The sequence below is a fragment of the Lipophrys pholis genome, assembly GCF_963383615.2.
Source record: "Lipophrys pholis genome assembly, chromosome: 9".
Taxonomy (NCBI): Eukaryota; Metazoa; Chordata; class Actinopteri; order Blenniiformes; family Blenniidae; genus Lipophrys; species Lipophrys pholis.
Window position 1 is genome coordinate 19,787,293 of NC_137639.1, and position 23,186 is coordinate 19,810,478.

The window sequence follows — 23,186 nt, forward strand, 5'->3', positions numbered from 1 at the left end:
TATTTTGATGAGTGCTCTTTTAATAGTTAACACCAACTGTTGTGATGTTTTCTCCCCCCCCCCCCCCCATCTGTGTCTCTACAGTTGCACCCACAGTGCGCATCGTTCCTCCCACTGGCATTTTGCGAGAGGGCGACTCACTCAGCCTTACCTGCTCGGTCACTGGAAACCCTCTGTAAGTCTGTGTGTTTTCTATCCCTTGAATTGAGCTGTTTTGGTATACAGTACTTCACTGAGACGCGACTTTACACATGTGGATGAGACAAGTTGTGTAACTCTCAAATCAGAGAAAAGCGGTTTGTGTAAACACAGCAGACGACACATCACAGATGAAATTCAGCCTCGCGTTTCACAAGAGCTGCGACACAAAAGGCTGCCTGTGAAGTTGTCGTGTCGTAAGAGTGTGTTTTGCCAATTGCTCTGGTGCCACAAAGAACTACTGACAAGATAATCATGAATTATAAAGAAGGTTTGTCTCTACAAAGCGCCTGTGCATAAAAACGCGGCGATGGGTTTTGACAAATCAGTTTAAGAAAACAGAGAGAGCTTTCGACTCACAAGGACACGCGAGAGATTGCTGGGTTCGGCATCACTTCTCGCTGCCTCAAGATTTCACAAAATGGTATTATGGGACGGCAAACACTCGCATTAGATGAGTTTTACTTGAATTGCTCTGAGCCGCTGAGAGAATATCGTTTGGTGGTGCACTGACAGCTTTGAGGGGCTCGTGTTTCTTTCTGATTTGTACACAGATTTGTTCAAAGAAGTTCACACTGTTTGCTGGCTTTAGACAAGTTCAGTTTACACGCTTAGCCAGAGTGCATCTATCATTGGCAGCAACTTCGGGTTAACATTGGAAGGTACTTCTTGTGGCCCAAAATGTTGCACCGTGTTCCCCCTCACATTATTTGACAACTGCACCAGCATTCTGTGAGCGGGTAGGAAAACTCCTGAGTGTAATGGAGTGGAAAGCGTACCAATATACAAACTGAGCACTGTCATCTATCAATCTTTATTAATGTTTCAGACTATAAAAATACAACTCAATGTGTTTCACAAATGAATGTCGAAATGCCAAATGGGAAAATGCAAATGGTTGCCCTTCTTCTTCCTTTAAACGTACATCCCAATACAGGCCCGGAACGGTGGAGTGAAACAAGCCAATAATAGGCGGTAAAATGGGAAACAACCTTTAAGAAAGAAATTAAATCATCCAAAATACACAAGCGCTTCGAATGCTTGCAGACATTTATCGGTATAAGATTGTGTAAAACCATAATAAGAGTAAATTCCAGACACTGTTTAAAAAAGAAAGGAAATATTTGTCCTTGGATTCCTTACTCCGAAGGAATGTAGATGATATTTCAGTCTGATTTCCATATTTAGATTGTAAAAATGACGAAGTTCATATTGGAGTTCCTTTGTTTCATAAATGTCAGATCACATGACGGCTCGTAATTTATAGTTCACATGAAATAGTATCAGTTTATTAGATATATTATTTCGATTTATTGTGCGACAGATTCAGGAATAGCATGAATGAAAGCCGAAGAGGTCTCGTTTAATATGATGCCGACTGTTGTTATTATAAGGCCACGGTGAATTCCTCTCTGCTCATAGGTAAAAAGAACAAATAAAAATCTGCAAACATTTAAAAGGACAGGACATGTGGAAACAAAAGACCAAACAGTGTAGAACAAAGACACGGGAAAAACATGTTCTGACCATAAATCAAAACCAAGGATCGTCGACACGTCGCAGTATTTCACATCATTAACTGGTTACTTTACCAGGGCGGCCACTAGGGAACAACTATCGATTCAAACATGATCAAATATTACTTCAAATCTTTGCTCCCTTGGACGGTACTATAAAATGTCGGGCTCCAGGCCATGTACTGTAAAAATGTTGATTAAATTGTGTAAGAATATAATCTTAAGTTAACACAGTTTGAAAGTTAAATACACACAGTGTAAAAATCAAACACTACAAGAAGATAAGATCAAATGAATAGGCAAAATACTCTCGCATAAATCTTTTAGGTTATAAGTTTCAAAGCCCCACATGAAATTTGAATGTGGCTGGTGGAAATACTCACTTTTTTTAAATCTGGATCTGCAGTGACGGCCGTGGTCATCCACACGCCGGTAAATAGTGCTGCCGTCACTGGCAGCGTGCTGGAGCCCATGTTTAGCCTGTCGATCAATCTACCCCTTTGCCAAGAGTTTGAAATGCTGCGAGCTATGATTTGCAGTGATTGGTGATGCGAGAAGAGGACAACACTTCTGAACAACAGAATGAAACCATGGCGTCGGATCTCTATTAACATTAGATTAAGACAAAAACTTTCACAAATATAAATGTTGGAATTTCTATATAAATGCATGTTTTCCTGTGAATGTCTTCACATTTATATATTCACCATTCATTGTGCCTTCACGCAACGCTTTTAATCTGAACATCTCTCCGCTTTTCTGGGTCAAATCTGAACTCGGTGTAAAAAAAATACCTGAGTTCGATAAGATGTGGTGCGTTTGTTTGTCACACGAAGCGGCTGTAAAACAAACTTGAACCTCCGACTTTGAAAGCAATCTGAAAGCACAGCAAAGTTTTACTCCTTATAAGTGCGAATCTCTTTGCTTCTGGAGTTATTGTGGCAGGACAGTTGCTGAACGTTACATCTTCATAAAAGCTGTCACTTTGGAGAGGTTTCCATCGGAGGTTTTATTAATGGAGTACGGAAGGTGACCCGTGAATATCAAACTGATGTCTTCACTGATGTTTATTTTCCAAGTAATTAATATTCTCCTTATATTAGAAAAAACATTCTCCTTGAGGGAAGCTTCTCGCAGAGAACAGCATATTTTCCTGGATGGTGACCAAAAGTGTCAGATTAAAGCAGGGCGTCAGTGAAATAAATATACTTGATAGACCCTTAATATAAGTCGCAAAAGACTCAAGAAAGTTGCCTGAAAACTCTTTCTCTTAATTTTAGATAAGATGTCTCTGCGCACACAGCTTCCTATTCTCAGGCATACATTTTTATCTTTATGATTGTGACACTCCCCCCTTCCTATATAATTTCTATATAATTATCAACCCACATAATTCCAGGATTCTGAATCTGAGTAATTACCAAGTACTTCTAATCACCTTCATCTTGACTTCTCTCAGGAACTATTAACAGAAATGAACAGGACATATTTATATTTACCTGTCTTCAGAAATACACAGTTATACACACGTTGTTGCAATAAAATGTGATGCAAAAACAAATTAAGACAGCAGTTCTAACTTGAACTACAGGTGGAGAAAAGCCGGTGTGGTATAGCATGCGATGTTGACTTTTTTGGGGGACACAGCGCTTTACAGTTTGATTGAAGTAATATCTATGGTATTGCCTGACATTTAACAATTGATTGATGGATAAAATCCACCTGATCCATATTTTATTGCATGAAGGACAAAGAGAACTAGAGCTTAGGAGTATGACTCGCAAGGTGAGTGGGCGTGTATAAGAGGGTACTTGAAAACGAGAGTGCGTGCGGATGTCTAAACTTTAAATGTGACTACCACTAATCAGCAGTGCCGAAAATTAGGTGCCTGATTTGAAACTAGGCTTTTTTATTTTTATTTTTTATTTATTTATTTTTTTTTCTAGTGTCCACAGCCCTTTGTGCACCTTCCAGAAGGGTATTGGGTCCTAAGCTCCTAAACCCTCCCCTTGGTGGTCCGTCTGTCTGTGGGCATCAGGTCCACTAAAGCTCCCCAGTAAAGCTTCATGCAGCCAGTGCGTGTGCATGCGTTTGTGCGTGTATGATGACTTTAGTGAAATCCCACAGTGAGGGCTGGCTGAGAAACGCATTGGCTTTAGCCCCACTGAAGCTTTGTAACGGCTGGCCGGGGACGGCGTGTGCAAGCTCGTGTGTGGGTGTCTGTGTATGTGTATGTTTGTGAGTAAGTGTGTGTGTGACAGTGAGGGATGGGACTGCAGGCAGCTCTGGTCTCTGACCCTCATCTCACGCTGGGCTGCGCACACACACACACACACACACACACACACACACACACACACACACACACACACACACACACACGGTACTCTTGTCACCCTTACACTTGCTCTGCGGCCCTGTTAACGGCCTGTTAAGCATTAATGACCAATTACAAGGCACCTCCTCTTGGTGAAGGGACACACTCATCATCTGTCTGTTATTAGAAGGGAAGATGATGACAGTGCTCTACTTTTTCATTTCATTTTTAAATTTTTTGGCTTGATTGGCTTTTTATTTGGGTGTTAGATTTAAAGGGCATAACTGTGTGTGGGAGATTAAGAAGTGTGTGTGTTTGTGTGCTTGAAGGAAAGGAGCAGGGGCAGATTTTGGTTTTGTGGAAATTTAGTGTGCCTGTGATGAACAAAGAAGAAAGAGGTTTAATTAGACTTCCTGAGGGATTAGAACCCAGATGAGTCAGGATTGTAATCTGGCCAGGATGGCATGAGCCATGACACCTAGCCAGACGTGCACACACACACACACACACACACACACACACACACACACACACACACACACACACACACACAGACACAGACACGCACGCACGCACGCACGCACGCACACACACACACAGATTTCTTCGCCAGGGTGTCTGTGTAATCCTCACGCCTCCTGTCTGTTCTGCCTGCCCATCTTTCATGACCAATTCATTTGGTCCGCCTGCTTCTTTCGTTCTTTCTTTCTTTCTTTTCTCCTTTCCTTCATCTCCTACCACACCATCTCCTTGTTTCTTACGTCCGTCTACCTGGAGTAACAAACTCTTTATGTCCCTGTCTTTCGTCTTCGGTTTTGCTCTTTTTTCTTTAACCACTCTGCACATCTGACACCTTATTTCTGTCTCATCTGCCCTCCCTTCTCTCCTGCCAGCTCTTTCGCACAATCGCCGCCCTCTGACCATCCATCTCCTCATTATTTGTCAGGATGCAGCCCTCGGTTACCACTGGCGTCTTCTCCAAGCCCCATTTTTATTCTTTCTTTTCATGTCAGCCTCACCCCGCGGGCTTCTATACCCTCCTTCATAACCTCACTTTTTATTACACTCGCAATAGTCTGGTGCTTGAATCCACAACTTATTACTACTCTATTAATATCATTTAGCAGTGTTATGAAATTAGTGTGTAGACTGAGGAGTATTGGGAAACCCACGTATAAATGAAAAATCCTAATTGCATAATTGTTTTAGTCATTCAAGGTGGAATACGTTACATTACTTAGTAGATTACTTTTAGTTGTACGTGCAAATTCTGGGCTTCTGTGCACTGCGTCTTTAAGTTACCCTGCGTGGAAATAGAACACATCACGTCAACAGGCGATCAGCCTCATTTACTGGCTATCAACAACGAGGCTCAGGTGACTGCATGCGGTCCTCAGGCGCTTTCTCCCCTCACAGTGAGGCCGAGCAACTCTCTCCAACAAGCCTGAACAAAACCAAGAGATTACACAACAACTTTTCAGTTTGTGAGAATTGCGGGAGAATCCTCTGATGAGAGGCCAACCACTTAAAAACACACCGCTGGGCATGAGAGACTAAACTCTCCGCAGAGGGCACAGAAACCAAACTGATACGAAGCCTAACTCAAAGTTGTTGGAAAACAGCAAACAAGTCGACACTCAATTTGTCAAAGTTTCAAAGAGAGAAACTTGGTATAAAAGCTGGAATTTGATTTCTAGCTCTCTGGTTATAATTCCAGTGTACTGCAATTAAAACACTTCATGGAGTAATTGAGTAGTTGTGTAATCAACTATTATTTATTGTTTTACTAGATTATCTCAATATTAATTAAAACGCAGATTGCCTAATCGGAGTTTAAGCTGCAAGTTTGAGTCAGGGTCATTACTCTCACCTCATAGCAAGATCATCCCCGGTTCGATTCCATGCACATGCATGAATGTTCTCTGGGTACTCCAGTGTCCTCCCACACTCCAAACAGATGCATATTAAATGATTTGGTGTCAATCATATGGCCTGCAGGATAATCTTACAAATTGAGAAGATTAAAAAGACACTTACTGTCATTTTCCTATAAAAGTAACCACAGTTTCTGTGTTCATCTAATGGGAATTGCAGTGTTTTAGTAAGAAATAACACAACCCTGAAACCAGAGCCAATTGCTGATTCATCTGTAAATGCTGGTGAAAGCTGGATACCACATTGACGAAGTAGCGTTAGCCTCAAAGCCATACTGTGACGGTAAATGATTAATTACCTCCAATCTGAAGGCTGCAAATTGCCACAAATATAAGATTTGATTTTTGTTTGACATTTCGCTGTATTTAGCACTGGGGAGCATCATTAATGATGGCATAATGGGAAAGCGGTGAATGGATTTCACTTATATAATGCCTTTCCACCTCTGGAGCAGCCCCCAAAGTGCTTTACAATCTTTATCACATTCACCCATCCACACACACTCACTCACATCCCAATGGAGGTGGCTGCCATGTAAGGCCGCTCAGTCTGGCGTCCAGTGTCTTGCTCAAGGACGCCTTAATATGTGGACTGGGGGAGATGGGGAATCGAACATGCAATCTTCCAATTGAGAGTTGACAAACTCTGGCAACGGAGCCACAGCCGCTTCAAATCAAATCGAAATGATGTGGAAATTACAATGACTTGTTTTTGTTCTGGATGGATGTTCTTTATTCAATATCAAATTTACATCTCTCCCCCCCCCCCCCCCCCCCCCCCCCCCCCCCCCCCCCCATTCCCTTTATCCCCACCAGGCCCAGAAACATTCAGTGGTCCAAGATTAACGACACCTTACCTGAGAGGGCAGAGATTTCTGGCCCCACTTTCCAGATATCACGTCTCAGCCAATCACACAACGGGACGTACTTGTGCCAGGCCCAGAATAACTACGGACGTGCAGCCGATCATTACACCCTGTTGGTGTACGGTAAGTAAACATCATTAACGGATCATTTGTTGTAAATTCTCTTAGAATTTCCGCAAGTACTTGAAAACTTTGCTGCGTTGATTGTTTTTTCTCTGTTGTTTTCCCTCCCCGGACTCAGTATCCAAGGCAGTTGTTAGCTGTTCTGAATATTTTTTTCATGTTCAATGGATGCTTTGTTTGTTACATTTCTTGTTCTATTTTCATGATATTTTTTTGGGGGGGAGAAGTCTTTTTAAATTTTATTGATTCTTTTATCTCCCCAATGTCTTTGCGAGTCTGGCTATTCTGGCGATGGGAAACAGACCCATTAAATGTTGACGCTTGTCTCATCTGTCTTTGAGCTTTATTTGTTTTCCTGATTCAGACACAGCAGGAAGCCTTTGCTGAGACTCCTGTGCGATTCAACAGCAATATTGATTACACAGGAAGACATAGACTAGCCTGCTTGGATACTAGTCACTATCATTATTATTCAGACTCTCTCTTGTAAGAATGAGTTTCTTATCTCAGCTTTGACCCAATCCTCTCCGCAAGGAATAGAAAATAACTTAAACCTTCAAGTGCAATAAATAAAGATACAAGATGTTTTGACAACTAAATGAATTTTGCAACACAAGCTGCCTGGTGGCAGAAAGAAAACAGAAGTTAATACCAAGCGAAAAGTATTACTTCATTGGAGAATTTGTTGAGTATCTGAAGTTTACTTAGCATTTCGGGGGGAAATCTGCGTAATGTGTTTTTCAAGGCAAATCGTCGTGACTAAAGTTTGCTTCAGCGGGAGGTGGCAGGCCAGGTCAGGATGTGGGCGAGAGGCCTTTGTAGTCAGTCTCTGAAAGTTTTCCATAATGTTGCACCTATTCATTGGTGGTGGCTGCATTGTTAATGATGGTTGACCCAGATAGACTTCGCACCACGGCTCAAAGAGGACGGCGGTGGGGCTTGCGACATCACACAAAAATGTTGTATCACTTTGTTTCAGAAAGCGCGGCAAATTGGCCAACTTTCTCGCCGAGTTTGAAGTACATCTGAAAACAAGGTTTTGATGTATGTTAATGTTGTATAATCCCCACATGAAATAACTAGGTAAACTTGCAGAGGGGGAGAAAAAAAAAAAAAAGGGACAAAACAAGAGTTTTAAAATTTTAATAGGACAGCAGTGGAGCTAGAAATGCATAGCGAGCTCAACATTAAAAGCTTCTACAGATTCATGTCTCTCGCATTGGTGGTTTGCCCTAATTGCTTGTGTCACTCGGCAGGTTTGCCCTTTTTGATCTGCAGCCCCTCCTGCTGGTAGCCCCTGTCATTGCTCGCCAGCACTTTATTTTGAGATCAGACACCGTCGGGAGGATAAAGCGAACAGAGACAAGATACCTTGCGTAAGATTTTGTTAGGCCACATTTAGTTAGCGCCTCCTCATCTATCAGACTAAACCTCCCTCTCATACGCGCGCGTACATTGACACACTGCACACACCCCTGTATAGGCATCAAATGACACACATAATGGCAGCTTTCCAAAGGCATCGAGGGTGGCAACAGTGGCAGGATGAAAGGTGACATCCCCACCCACTGCTCTCTCTCTCTCTCTCCCCCTCTCCCTCTTTTCTTCTTTCTTTTTTTCCCTGTGTCTCTCTCTTGGAAGGTTAGACATGTCAAGCTTTGATGTGTGTTGCCACCTCTGTAGAGAAATGTTCTGTCTTTTTTTTTTTCCCTCCTCCTCAGATCCCTCCTTCACCATTTTTGAGCTGTCATCTTCATTTGTGTTGGGGTTTTTTTTCTTCTTTTTTTTTCCCTCAGTCATTTTTCTCACACATTTCATCATTTATCTTTATATTTCATGCCTTTACTCTGTGTTGGTCATTGGTTTGATATATCGCTTTTTTTTTTCTCTTTCTTTAAATCCCTTCGTCTTGTAGTAAAAGGGTGCATTTAAAGTAAGCAATCTTGCGGCAACCTAAATCCATAAAAGACCAGAAAACCACATAACCAACATAAGCCTTGCTCCAGCTCCTCTGTGCTGCACCACAGATTTCCAGCAATCAGCTTTTTAAATCCTTTTGCTGTAGCCTGGTATCAGTAGTGGTTTTCTGTATTTCCTCCCCCCCCCAAAAAAAAGTACTCACCCACTGGGCAGATTGTTTAAATCCCTTATCTCAAAGGGCTCAGCGTTGTTGATGCAGTCATCACATTAATCTCTAGACAACTAAAAGTTGTGATTTTCCTGAATGTCATAGCTAATAATGTGACTATAACATGGTGACAATTATTGCTTGTGAAATATCAAATGCAACTTCCGCATTCAAGCTGTAATGTTTCCACTGATATTTATGTCTTTGTAAATGCTCCATCACTGTAAAATGCAGTGCCAGCTACACATCCCTGCCAATACATATAAACTACCGTGGATGATTCAATATGGTGTGACATGCTACTTTCTGAAAATTAAACGAAGCTCATCCCTCAATACAGAAACCAAATATGTTAACATGACTCATTACTCCAACACTTACCCACGAAAGGATTTTTTTCATATATTACAAACCAACACGATAATAGCAAATTTGCCTCCAGTCTTATGGGGGTTGAAGATAAATCACCATGAGACCTCAGATTCATGAAATAGATGTGATATAAAATGCAGGTGACCTGCAGCAACATGACAACCGCCTCTTGTTGAAGCAATAATAGATTCAGAAATGCATTTTCATTACCTGTACAGAAGCTTGTGATCACAGATAAGAAACCTCAGCTACATTATGATCCGGTTTCTACTGTCCTCATTTAAAATACAACAAATAATCTAAAGGGAGGAAGAATAGTAACTCAGAGATGATAAAAAAAGTTGATAAAAAAAAGTTAACAAGCAAATGCAAAGTTTCTTTTTTGCAAAGTTTTCATTGTATTACTTTCTTACTAGAGGCCTGAAAGCAGACTGACGTCTGTCCCTCAGTAACATCCGTTCTTTTGTGTCCCCGAAGGAGACGAAGACCCAACAACTGTAGATAACAGAGAAATCAGATGGACACGTTTTCTTGACGGAACAAACAATACTGTGTCGATCTATTGGATGTCATAGTTAGAGGCTGCATTGATGAGCAAGATGCCACTAAGAAGATGTCACCACGGACGGGCTCAATGGTTCAGTCTGCTGTGACGTCACAGATTTAAGCACGTGAAGAAAAGATCAAGCTTAGAAGGAGAAAAAAAAAAACATTACTCAAATACCTGATTGAGTGAAATTGTTCAAAAGAGATGACATCTTAATTAAATAGCAAAAACGTTCACGTTTTGCTAGTTTCATAAGTAATCTGCAAAGGTTTGTGTTAAAAGCTGCAATTCAAGCTGTAAAAACTAAACACTGACCACTTATCAGGAGCACTGGAGAACTCTGCAGCAGCCGGTTTACTCTTCAATAATGTGCCCATATTGAACAACCAGTGGTTGATTACTTCATGCTTTTAAGAATGTACCTTTTTCTTCAGTTTTTTTCTTTTACGATTGAATATCGTAATTATTGTGTGATATCATAAAAAAACCACATGTTGTTGTTATTTTCTTACTGGTTCCTATTCAGCTTGTGTCACGACCGTTTTAGATCTTCTTTTTCCTCACACCCTCTCCCTGCTTTTCTCTTATTTTATTCTGTTCCTTTCAACCCATTACCACTTCTTTCCCTCCATCAATTCAAACCCTTTTCATTAATGACCTCTCCGTCTGCAGTGCTGCCCACTGCTCTCACCTTTTTCACACCTCCTGTTCACTTCCTCCCTCCACTCCTCGGACGCCACTACTGTTTCTCACCTTGCCACCAGTTTGCCCCCTATTTTAGGTTCAGCTGCAGTTCAATCCATCCTCTTTGCTCAAAGAAGATCTTGCTTTCTGAGGAAATGGCGCCACGGAAAGTGAGTGTTAAGTAGTGAGTGAGTGGGGGTGAGTATAGGGGGCACGAGAGGGTGGGAGGACATGATGGAGGGACGTAGGACGACGGAGGTCGAACGCAGGTTAGCATTCAGTTCCGCATCTCGTCGGGGAAATGAAATGTCAGGTTAGTGTGCTCCCAGTCCTCCCAGAGGGTATCCCAGGGTGCAATGGGGGAGTAAGAATGGGCCGAGAGGGAATGCTGGAAGTTATGTGCTGCAAGGCATGAGTCAGCAGAAAAACAACCAAAAAAAAAACACATTTTATTGCTGGTGCAGAAAAAAAACATCCTCGTCTCTCCCTCACATTCTGTGTCAACCTTCCCTTCTGTGAGAGTTATCTGCCATCAGGGTCTGTACACTGAGCACAAACCCAGGCAATAGGGGTTGCCAATTTGTCGCAGGTGCTTTAGGCGCTGTCACTTCACAAAAAAGATCGGCTTAATGTTAGTGAAGGAGAACAGAGAGCGAGAGGTGGGACACTCCACAGGGAGCCTGGGCCATGGCACAGCAATGATGCATCGGAGCACAGTTTGATTTGAATGGTCCCACTTGTTTACATGTCTGTGTGTGTGTGTGTGTGTGTGTGTGTGTGTGTGTGTGTGTGTGTGTGTGTGTGTGTGTGTGTGTGTGTGTGTGTGTGTGTGTGTGTGTGTGTGTGTGTGTGTGTGTGTGTGTGTGGTGGGAGATTAAATGTGTACTTATACAAATGTGTTCATAATTCAAAAATAGACATTTTGTGCTTGTGCAAGTAGTTCTACACATAAATTAATACAATTAAATTAACTCCCTTCAGCTCCAAAAAAAAAAAAATCCTATAATGATGTAAATGTGACAAATTGTTTTGAATGAATCACCGTACAGACACATATGAACACACACACACACATATGCGCACGCGTGCATGGATTTGGCCTTTTCTGGTTGTTTCTTTCTCGCCATTATTAAGTAGAAATTGGATTTTATTTCTTCTTTATGTGTATATGCATAAAGGTGCATGTGACTCGGAGGAGAATGTTGCTGATTGTCTGGTGGAGACCCAAAGGGCTTTCTTATGTAATTGAACTGAGCTGCTGCTCTCAGATGAATCGCCAAGCCAATAAAACCCATTAGAATTGAATTGCATGAGAGAGTGCGACGTGAGTGGAAGAAAGGGAGCGAGAGAGAGAGAGAGCGAGAGAGAGACGCAGTGATAGGGTTGTTAGTTTTCATATATGTAACACGCGTGCGTATCAGAGTTCACTTGCAGAAACCTGCAGTACAGAGATGTAAGTGAACAAAGAGATGACGTTCACTGGAAGATTCCTGGAAAGCAAATGGGAAAGGCAGATAAAAAAAAAAAAAAAAAGATGGGTACACAGTGAAACGGAGAAGGATATTAGGTGACCAGGGATTAGTTTGTGCCTGCTCGGTTGTTGTAATGAGCCGTCGGGATAATTGGAATGAAAAAATAGAGACTTTCATTTAATTGAGTGAGACTTTCAAAAACACATAAAACGAGAATCAAAGTGCAAAAAAGGTTAGAGGGTAGTGGCAGAATAAGAGTGAGATAATACAAAGTCGATTTAATTGACAAAATTGTCTTTAGCGCTTTTAGCTTCAATGCGTTCAACATCTGGGAAGGCTTTGAACGAGTACTCAACCAGTCAGCGTCGCTCCTTGTCACCTCGGCACTGGACCTTCTATCAATGACTAATATTCAATACACCCGCCGTCGACTGAATACGCATCTACTGCTTCAGGCAGGGCTCCTATAATAAGGAACACTGAACATGAAACAATAACTGCGCTTACTCAAAATGGTGGCGCAGTTTCCTCAGGCACACGACTGCGAGAGTGAGATACGAGGAGAAACGCCATTATCGCAAGTGCCGCCTCATCCATCCCTGGAAATAACATGGGCTGCGTGCCTGATTGGCAGGCATATAGTGTTAATGAATAACAATATGATGTGGAGAGAGGTGGGGGGGGGGGGGATGTTATCGGCCAAGAGAACGACAGCTGTATGGCATTCTCCTTAATTAAGTTGAAGAGAGGCAGTGAGGGAATGTAGTCACGGAGGACTGGAACCAGAGAGCCAGCTGAAGCACTTGGATGAAGGGAAGGGGAGGGAGGGGGCTTAGTTAATGAAAAAGGAAGTAATGTTGTCGCAAAAAAGAATTTAAAAAAAGTTGGAAATGGCACAAAAAAAGAAAAAAGGTCATTTGTGATAGTCAAAAGTAATTAATCAGCGTCCAGTTAATTAGTGCAGCAACCCCAGCCATTAATCCTCCGCCCTCAGGCTTAAGTGACATGCACATATACATAGATATCCGTCCACACAAGCAAGCTAAAGGGTAAGCATTCAAACTGAGGACATACTGTACATTCAAGTAGGGTTTTTTGAGTAAATGCTATTTATCTCCATTTGATCCACTTTCTGTTGCAGTTTTTCTTCACTTTACTTCTTCTTTTTTTTTTTTTTTTTTCATACAAAACGTATCATCATGTACATTTCTTAACACCGAGGAGAAAACCAAGGCTAAGCTTGATGAAAAAAAAAAAAAAAAAAAAAAAAACGGGAGGAGGGAGGCATAGTGCTGACATATAAGAAGAGTGCAAAAAGAGATTGATGATCTCAGGGCCAGTGGGAGAAAGGGAGAGAAGAGACAGAGGAATACTTACCAATAAATTACTCCTGAAGAAAGGGCGCTGTGTGTGTGTGTGTGTGTGTGTGTGTGTGTGTGTGTGTGTGTGTGTGTGTGTGTGTGTGTGTGTGTGTGTGTGTGTGTGTGTGTGTGTGTGTGTGTGTGTGTGTGTGTGTGTGTGTGTGTGTGTGTGTGTGTGTGTGTGTGTGTGTGTGGAGTACATAGACTACCTTGCATGTTGCAGTTACACAGATTGTTTGATGAAGTGGCATATGATTCACTTTGGAAGTGCTGATACACTCACGCACACACTCGCAGACACACTCACACCCATGCCTCCATCTCCCTCTTAGTTCTTGTCAGACATTATTTTTGTCTTTAGTGGCAATATGAACTTGTCTCTCTCTGCCTCTCTACCTGCCGTCGTGTGTTGGCCATTGATTTGGAGAATGTGTCAAGATCCAAGCTATTGTTCAGCCCTGAATGAGACAGTCCCTGCATGGCACTGTTCCATTGGGATTGCATCTGTCACAGACAATGTCTCTGTCTCTCCTGCCATTGTACCATAGAAAATCTGCCAGTGATAGAGAATGTGTTCCTATATATTCCAATTGCTTCAGAGATGAATGACAGTCTGCCAGACATAATTTTCTTCAGTCTCTCCTTTAAAGGATGTATTTTCCATTGACAGCATCTTCTTTAACCCCCTCAGCTGGTATACAGGTCATTCATCTGTGCTTTTATCACTTGCCTGTAGTCAAGATTGATTCTCTTTTGCGTACACATCCACTTCCAGAAAATAATTAGAAATATCGGTACCTGTTATTAGAGAAGCATCGGCTTCTCCTGAACTCTGAATTTTTAATGATCTTATTTTTCCCTCACTTTGTGTGTTGCGCTTTAAAATGTGAACTGCATGTAGAAGTGTTTACCAGCAGCATGAAACTAAAGTATTTTTCAACCAGAATGAAGCATGTCCGGCTGCTGTGCGTTATTATGTGTTAACCTCACTTCAAGACCCTGCAGCACCTGTGTCCCTGCATGTTATAGCATTTGTGTATGTATGTCATCCCATTCCTGTTTGTCTGTAGATAATGTGTCAGTCACTACCACGGTCCCTCCCATTCCTACCACCACCCAACCCAACACCACCCAACCCACCGTCTCCCATCCTGCCACCCCAACCCTCCTAACACCCAGCTTCGCCCCGGACCCAACAGGTAACACACACACAGCTTTTTCCTCTCTGATGCCTTGTACAGGAGCGTGCACACACTTTTGCTACGCAAGAAACCAATCACATCGGAGATGACTTTGCTTTTACCTCTAAAGAAACCTTGGTCAAAGCTTCATTGACACTTGTGGTCAAGTCTACTGAACTCAGCTATTAAAGTGCAAACATGTACATAAATTCATGATTAGATTATATATTTTTTTACATATATTTTTTTTTTTAAAAAGGTATTTTTCATTTTAGAAATGCACAAGTATCATTATTTAGATAAAAGCAGTTTACGCTGCACTTTTAATAAGGTTGTGTACCGCACTGACTTAAGAGTTCATATTCTTCTGAAAACATAAGTAATGAGAAAAAAATCAATGCATTTTTAAAATTCTACATCAAATATTGGTATTGTGTTTTTTTCAGACAGCATGAATTAGTTATTTTTTTACCTGGCAATAAAATCACTGCAGAAGCAAAACCAAGTAAGTCGCCGTTTAGTGAGACAAACTTTAATGCTGTCGTGTTAAATAAAAAAGAATCCCTTCCGAGTCGACTGTCAGACTGGTTGCCAGCTTTTTGCAGGTCATAGCCTCCCTACACCCTCCATTTCACTCCTCGTCCTTTCCTGCTCTCCTTGTGTGTCTCACACGTTCGATGGCTCCCTGGTGTTCCCTTCCCACATACACACACACACCCAAACAAACAAACAAACACACACATATAAACACACACATACACGCCCTTTATTTTTCCCGCTGCAACCTTCCTTTGCCCTGCATCTACATCGGCTTTACAAGCCTGCAGACGCTTGGGTATGCACCACACACAACCACCCACTCGCTCTTTTCTTATCGCTGGCTGTTTGATGCTCCCTCAACACACACTGCCCAGTCAGCAATTGTGCGTGCGTGCGTGCGTGCGTGCGTGCGTGCGTGCGTGCGTGCGTGCGTGCGTGCGTGCGTGCGTGCGTGCGTGCGTGCGTGCGTGCGTGCGTGCGTGCGTGGACTTGGTCTCATGGAGCTTGGTGGGCACTGTTAATGAACCAACACTAAGAGTTTAGGGAACTAGCAGCACACCTCAGCCTTTTGCTGACTGACATTGGCCTCTGGAGGGTTCAGAGGGTGCTACACACCCATTCACCTGCACACACACACACACACACACACACACACACACACACACACACACACACACACACACACACACACACACACACACACACACACACACACACACACACACACACACAGAAAGATAGAAAGAAAGAAAAAGGATCCAGGTGGTTGCCTAATCATATTTCCCCAGAAGAATTGTTACACTGCAGATTGAAGAAATGTTGCTTAGTACGACTGTGCTCCCTTGAGTTTGTGTTCATAAGTACACACTCTCTCTCACCGTTTCTCTTCTCGTTTTATCCGCAGAATCCATTTATCTCATACATGCACTCACACAAACACATGCTCCCTGTTATCTCTCCCTTTTTTTTCACCCGCACCTTGAGCTGCTCTCTGTCTCCTTTTCTCTCTATTACTTAAAAGGAAAGATGAAGCGAAGGGAGCGTGAGCATTCCTCTTGTTCTTCTGTTGCCTCTGCCACCGTCTGTTGCAGGCAGAGGTTGTTCACCTGCTGGGCATGTGTGGAGATGTCATAAAGAGTCTTAAGAAAACTACGGCGCCAACAGTTTGGTGAATGTTTAGTCAGGGTTGATGTATCATCTGAGGGGATTCTGGGAGAAACAACACACTTTTTAATATTGTCAGTCATTTCCTGGGGAGCTTTGGGCTGCAGAGGATTAACAGCAGGTTGACTTGAGGGAAAGGCAGCGCGCATCAGTACTTGCTTCTTCTTCTTTTCTTTTTTTTTTTTATCTCTGTGAAATATTGCTTGGGCCGAATGCTTGATCTTATCACATTTGAATTGTTGGAGCCAAAATCCTTTGTTCACTCACCCTCATGAGGAAGGGGGGGGGGGGGCGAGGAGGGGGGTGAGCCACGTTTCTTTGAGAACAAAGAAACCATGTGCTCAACCCTGGAAAATTCGCCATTGATCACATGACCCCCCCCTGGGGGGGCCCCCGGGTCCCCCCTCCTCTAGCTGCGGCACTGCGGCTCGACGGCAGGGGGACCCAAAATCCCGTCATCACCGGGTCACCGGCCCGGTGACGCGCAAGCCAACCCCGCGTGGATTGGCTGAACCACGGCCAACGCCGCGGGGAGCCCGGAAGACATCATAACGGTATAAATTCAGGCCCGGGAAGAGATCCAGCCTCTTCCAAAACGAAATCGCGTCAACCCAGACGCACCTTTTCGTAAGGAGACAAAGCGCCTCGTGTTAACGCACCTGGACCGGGCCTGAATTTTCTTCACCTCGCTGGACGAGCTCAAGAAAAGCGGGAATTCCCTTTATTTTTGGTTTCCCCTTCTTTTTTTTCTTCCTTTTTTTTGTTTGCATCATCCGGACCCCGAGCGCGCGCTGCAACCGCACGCTCGTCTGCAGACCGACCTGAGCATCGCTTCTTCACTCCCCCCCCTCATCGCAAGAAGCTGCTGATCGCCCCTCGGATCACACTACGGGTTTCCCCTCCGTAGTCCACGTCAGGTCTCTATTTTCTGGGACGCCAGAGAACCGCCCGCGGCCACAAATCGACGGATTTCACCTGGCCACGGAAGCACGTTTCCCCCTCGTCCAACCAAGTAAGGCTTAGAGTCTGGGCAGGAATTAGAATAACGTGATATTATTATTGCTGTGTGTTTATTGTTGGTACTTGTAACTTTGGGACGCCGATCCCTGTTTCTGAGTACTTTTGTGTCTACGCGTGGACGGCCATCCACGCGAATCATCGCACGCACGCGCGAGCCTCCTCATCCTCAGCTCACGCTTCTGCTCCCAGAGTCCATATCTGCCTGAACAGCCGTTTTTGGACTCTGTACGTGTAAGCTGAGGCGGTCGCGTCAGTCTACACAGTCAGACACCCCCTCCTCTCTCCTCTCTCTCTCTCTCCTCTTCTCCTCTGTTTCCCTGTTCACTAACCAGCGCACGGTACGGCCGCCGCTGCCTCCAAGCGCCTCCTTTCAGTGCGTCCCTGGGACCGTGTGTAGTTCACTGCGGCTCGGATTTCTCGGCCACAAGGAATCCGGCGCGCTCCCGACGGCTACGGCCCGTGCGGAGCTCAGTGACGTCACGCTATCCCAGGCAGAGCACGCCGAGCGCCTCTGGTGACCGGGTGGGTAATCACATCGATTTCCTCGCCGGGTCGCCGAGCCGTTTGGCGCCCTCTGGTAGTCGCGTGGGTAATTGCAACCGCTCGTACCGCCATCTGGTGGTTGCATTAAGTCATCACAACTGCCCCGCGCGCCGACGCGCACCTAGTGGCCAGATCGGGTGATTACACCGGACCGCCGACGTCTACCTCCCTCTGGTGGACGTTCGTGGTCATTACCCTCTCACCAAGTCACGCCCCTTTCGCTCCACAAACCCGCACACACACACACACACTCACACACACACACACACACTTTATTAGCTGGCTTTGTTTTGTATTGTGTTGTTTTATGAGATCTTGCTTGATGTTTATTGATTAGATGTGATTCATAGATTGATGATTTAGGAATAGACGTTTGTTAATAAACACTTAATAGTTGAATTGAACGATTCTTGGTGGTTTTTGTGTGCTTTTCAGCGACAACTGCTGGTTGTAACAGTCAGTGCTCGGATTTACAGCCTTCCTTTCCTGCTTCAGTTAAATTGCGATTATCATTTCAATCAGAAATAATAATTTAAACATTTTAATTGAACTTTCTTTTTTAAGACTGATGTTTCGTTTAAGACCCTAACTTCAGCTGGTGCCCCGACTTTGATTAAGTAACGGTAATATTCAATTGATTAATAGTTTGAATGGTTTAAATCAATTTCAATGATTTTAACGCTTTGGGTAATTTAACACACCTAGGAGGCGTTGGCGAATGAATGCAGGTTTTCCACGGGAATAACCCGCATTGCTTTTAAATAATTTTAAGTGTTTCATCGCATTTTCTGTGGTTAATTACCCGCACTATTATTGATTGATCTGTTACCCAGTTAACCTAATCACAACTTGAATTGTCTCTAAGCTATTGTTCATTTATTTTTGTTGCAGATAGATAATTTGTATGCTTTATTAATTAATAAATTAGTCAATTTATTCAATTAATACTCAAGAGTGCTTTTAATCATTTTTAAGTGGTTTTCGTGCATCTCAGCATCCAATTATCCAGTATTATTAATTCATAAAGCGCAAGTTTATCCAATTAATAATCCTAACTGCATTTAATTCAATTTCAATGGTTTAGCTCATTCAAATAACTCATTGTATTTAATTAGTAAACCCCGACTTTACTTAATTAATTCCAACTCCTCCTTGATTACTCCCGATTGTTATTAGATAAATAACCAAACTTGTTTGATTAACAATCCATTCTAAATTACTTGCAGATCACCTTCGGTGGTCCACTCCACCGAAGTAATTCAGCCTCCCCTCAGTTATTGACTTACAAATCGCAGGTTTGTTTCATTGATAACTTGAATCATAGGTTGCTCTCCGTAATTTAATCATCACTCGTAATCAAGTACCGTTGTTCATTGATAGGTCAATAGCCATTTGTGACGCCTTCGCAGCTTGAGCTTTTCCCCGGTTACTCCAGCGAGTCGCCTCCTGTGGGTCCACAGGCGCTTCGGTAGGTCACGCCACTGACCCGCAGTTGTCAACAAAGGAGTGACCCGTCACGCCTGTTGACCGGTCGTGCCACTGGTGGACCGCCTTCGCGATTGGACCCCGTGGAGGTTCCTCCCGTCAGGCGACCCTTTTTAGCTCAAAGCTGTTGGCCGATAACTGACTATTTACTCCAATCAACCTTTATAGCTTTGCATAACTTACACTTGGTACATTACCTTAGTAATCTATTACTCCAGTAATCCATTACTTTGGTGGCCTACCGCTAGTGATCAGTAATTGTCAACCCGTAAATAACAATTTACTTCTGTTTGGCGATTCGTTTATATGTAAATTACCTCTGACAGGGTAGAACCTTCCGGTAGCCTACCACTAGGGTAATTTGCATATTCTGATCACACGCTGACCCCAACAATCTCCTGTGCCGTGTATCTGCAGATGCACCAATATTCACTTTAATCACACACACATATGCTAACACTTCATCATGCACATAATGAGAAATATGGTGTCATTTGTCACAATGCTCGGTGAAACGCTCATCCGGGAAATGCACGTAGTACAATAAGCTGCTATTCCATCAAGAGTCAACCTGCTCCTCTTCCTCCGCCTCTTCTTTTTCTCCTTCACTCTGCCATCATCTTCTGATCCCTGTGTGTTCCCACTTTATTAATGATTCATGTTTTAATTTCACCCCATCAAGGTCCTAAAGCCACATCAAATACCAGAGGCCTTGCCTTCTATTGCCCTTACCAACTATCACCTCCATCAAAAAGATGTTGTCATTCTAAGCAATACAGATGCTTTCTGCCATGTGATTCACAGCTCACGTTACCTTAGTGTGCTCTCTAACATCCTTTATTTGTGTGTGTGTGTGTGTGTGTGTGTGCGTGCGTGCGTGCGTGCGTGCGTGCGTGCGTGCGTGCGTGCGTGCGTGCGTGCGTGCGTGCGTTTGTGTGTGTGTTTGTTTGTCCTTATTTGTGTACCAAAATAACAGCTTTCACTGTTCCCAGCCATTTTTACTGTCGAAATCGCACACAGACAAATGTATACCTGCATATAGGAGGGAACAAGCTGTTCTCATCCAACCCATTAGGACCTTGAACAACATGTACAAAACTTCCCTGGATGTGACACAGATGCTTTTAGTTGACGTCATTGTGTTTAACACCGCTAAAGCATGAAATGCATTGTGGACTGCGGAAAAACACGATGGGGGAAGGTGAAATTTGAGTTCAGATCCCAACGGAGGACGAGAACAACATTTGTTGCAAACGATCATGAAGGGACACTTGCAAATATCCTAATTGGTTGTGTTTTGCCAAATGATTTTAGTAAGTCCATCTTGCAATTAAGGTTTTGATTTTTTCCACAAGTGATGGAATAAATTTGCGGAAATTCATCAAGGAATATCCCAGCAACTCAATTAGCCTGTGTGATTTTATGGCCGGAATTAGTTTGGATCAAGGCTAAAAAATTCAATTGCCTAATTGACCTAATGGTTAGTCCATCCATCCATCCGTCTTTTATATCTCTTTATTCAAATTAGGAGAGCAGAGTGCTGGAGCCGATCCCAGCTTAGGTTGGGTGAAAAGCAGGATACACCCTGAACAGATCACCTAGTCCATCTCAGGATAAACACAGAGCAACACACACAGTCAATAATGTTTCTATCTCTTTGATGTCTTTGGACCATCGACAGAAATTGTAAGAACCGGAGAAAGCCCCTACACACGTATGAAGAAACATGCAAACTCCTCACAAAAGGCCTGGAATCAAACCCAAAATAGTCTTGCTGTGAGACCCAAGTGCTCGTCACTTCACCACCGTGCACCCTCCAAAGATTATGATGGTGAAAATGGCTTTAACTGGCTTTTCCCCCTGGCATCCGCTGTTTTGTCTTTAACCTCAAAGGGGCAAAAGCTGCAGTTTGATATATTCCGCAGCCACTAGTGCAGTTTAAACTGCAAAATGTCACAAAATTGAACTTGGCTTTTTCTATCTTTTTCTTTATCTCTCTTTACTCATTTTGCGGTGAAGTGTTTGGTTTCATTTCCGAGGGCTGCACCAGTCGGGGTGTAAACACACTTTAGGTTTTTCCTCATTCAAAATGCATTGTGCATTTGACAAGTGCTCGGATGGAGCGGTCTTCGAGAGGCTGACATACTTATTTCTTTATTCACTCTACTCATTTCTCCACCGTTTTCTCACCCATTTCTGACTGTCTGGCATTCTGTGCTGTGGGGGTGATGAAAGGTGATAATGCAAGTTGGGTGGAAGATATCGACTTCTCCTTTCTCCCATCTTGCCCGGCACCCTCTCCCATGCAGGCGTTTTAATATGCTTTTTTTTTTCCCCCTCTCCTTTATCTTTCCTGCTTTCATTTTTTCATCCATTTCTCTCTTTGTCTCAATTTCCTTCCCTGCACTTGACTTCCTTTATCTCCACATTTCCTTTTATGTGCCGCACGCTCTACGCTCACACATTCACTGCTTGTCTCTCTCGTTCTCTCTCCTAGACCCCGGCGCAGTGGTTGAGACTCACAGTGCGGTACCTTACGCAGTGATAGGCGGCGTACTGGCACTGCTGGTTTTCACCGTCATCTGTGTCCTCATTGTCACCATCTGGTGCTCTGTCCGACAGAAAGGTAACATGCTCTCAAACACACACACACTTCATGTTTCTTTCACAATCAGCAGACATATGTTGGGAGTGAGTTCCCTTTAACACTGTTTCTACAGCCTTACTTCTGCACTGTAATTGAATCTTAGCTGCAACGTGATTGTTTTGGAAGTAATCTGTAAGCAGGGGTGTAAAATTGCCAGGAAAAAGCCCGCAGGGCAGGATGCTCCTTTCTGGCAAGGCACTGTCCATGATAGATGACCTTGGCCAGGCTAGTGGAAGTGAAAGGGTAGGGTGGGAAACGAAGGTGTGGTCTCAATGTTTTATGACTCTATGTTAGTGTATCAAGGCTCATCTATTAAAAGCAGTCACTCTGAGTTCCCTATCTTTTTAAGTGCCCTCTTATTGGCAGCCTTACACCATTCACTACAGCTGCCAAGAAATGATCAGGGATTTGTCCAGCACACTGTGACCAAGCTAGCTTAACCCTGTATGGCTGGACAAGCCGTCAGTCTATATTCAGCCTGTTTTGACCGCCAATCAGATTGGAGACAGGGCCGTTACAACCAATCAGAGTGGAGACAGGGCCATTAGGGGCTTTGTCTTTGGTAAGTTGTGACTGTCAGCATCCCGGTCAACCTCTGTGGTGAGGAGAATGAGAGTGTCACTCACCCCTATTGGGAAGGGACACGCCGGCAAGAAACTGAGTTAAACACGTCTTGCTCCCCGTAACCTGCACTACACAGCATCATTAATCATACAGACCTGAGGGATGGTAAAATGAGTTTGATGGGCTTTCTGAGTGACACAAACGTGCCATTGTTCTCTTGCACCTAACATCCCCTCCACCTTTTTCTGCCACTCTCTCTTCCCTCCCTGTCTTTTATTCTCTATTATCCTTCCATTATCTTTCCTCTATTACCTCCTCCTTTTATGACTGTTCTCTTCACGCATCCATCCTCCACGTCTAATTCCTGCTGGTAGGCTCATACCGTACACGAGAGCCTATCCTTGCCTGGTATTGACCTAACAATCAGTTAACTAATGAATTAATCAGCCATAGGTACGGTATTCAATAATATAAGCGCTGATTGGTTTGATAACGCTGCATGGCGCCACAGTGATCATGACGC

At 43.4% G+C, this 23,186-nt stretch overlaps 1 protein-coding gene across 7 annotated transcripts in view; it reads left to right on the forward strand.

Annotated features, from left to right (window-relative positions):
- Nucleotides 1-23,186, forward strand: part of cadm4 (cell adhesion molecule 4) — a 178,613-nt gene that overhangs the window by 153,897 nt on the left and 1,530 nt on the right. For 3 of the 7 annotated variants that reach the window (XM_080472284.1, XM_080472287.1, XM_080472283.1), the window contains exons 5-8: nt 85-175; nt 6,783-6,955; nt 14,590-14,718; nt 21,950-22,078. In XM_080472284.1, the coding sequence (XP_080328410.1) occupies nt 85-175; nt 6,783-6,955; nt 14,590-14,718; nt 21,950-22,078 (522 nt within the window). Of the gene's footprint in view, nt 1-84; nt 176-6,782; nt 6,956-14,589; nt 14,719-15,146; nt 15,278-21,949; nt 22,079-23,037; nt 23,117-23,186 lie in introns of those variants that run through there. The other 4 variants (XM_080472288.1, XM_080472286.1, XM_080472285.1 and 1 more) reach the window with 3 other exon arrangements.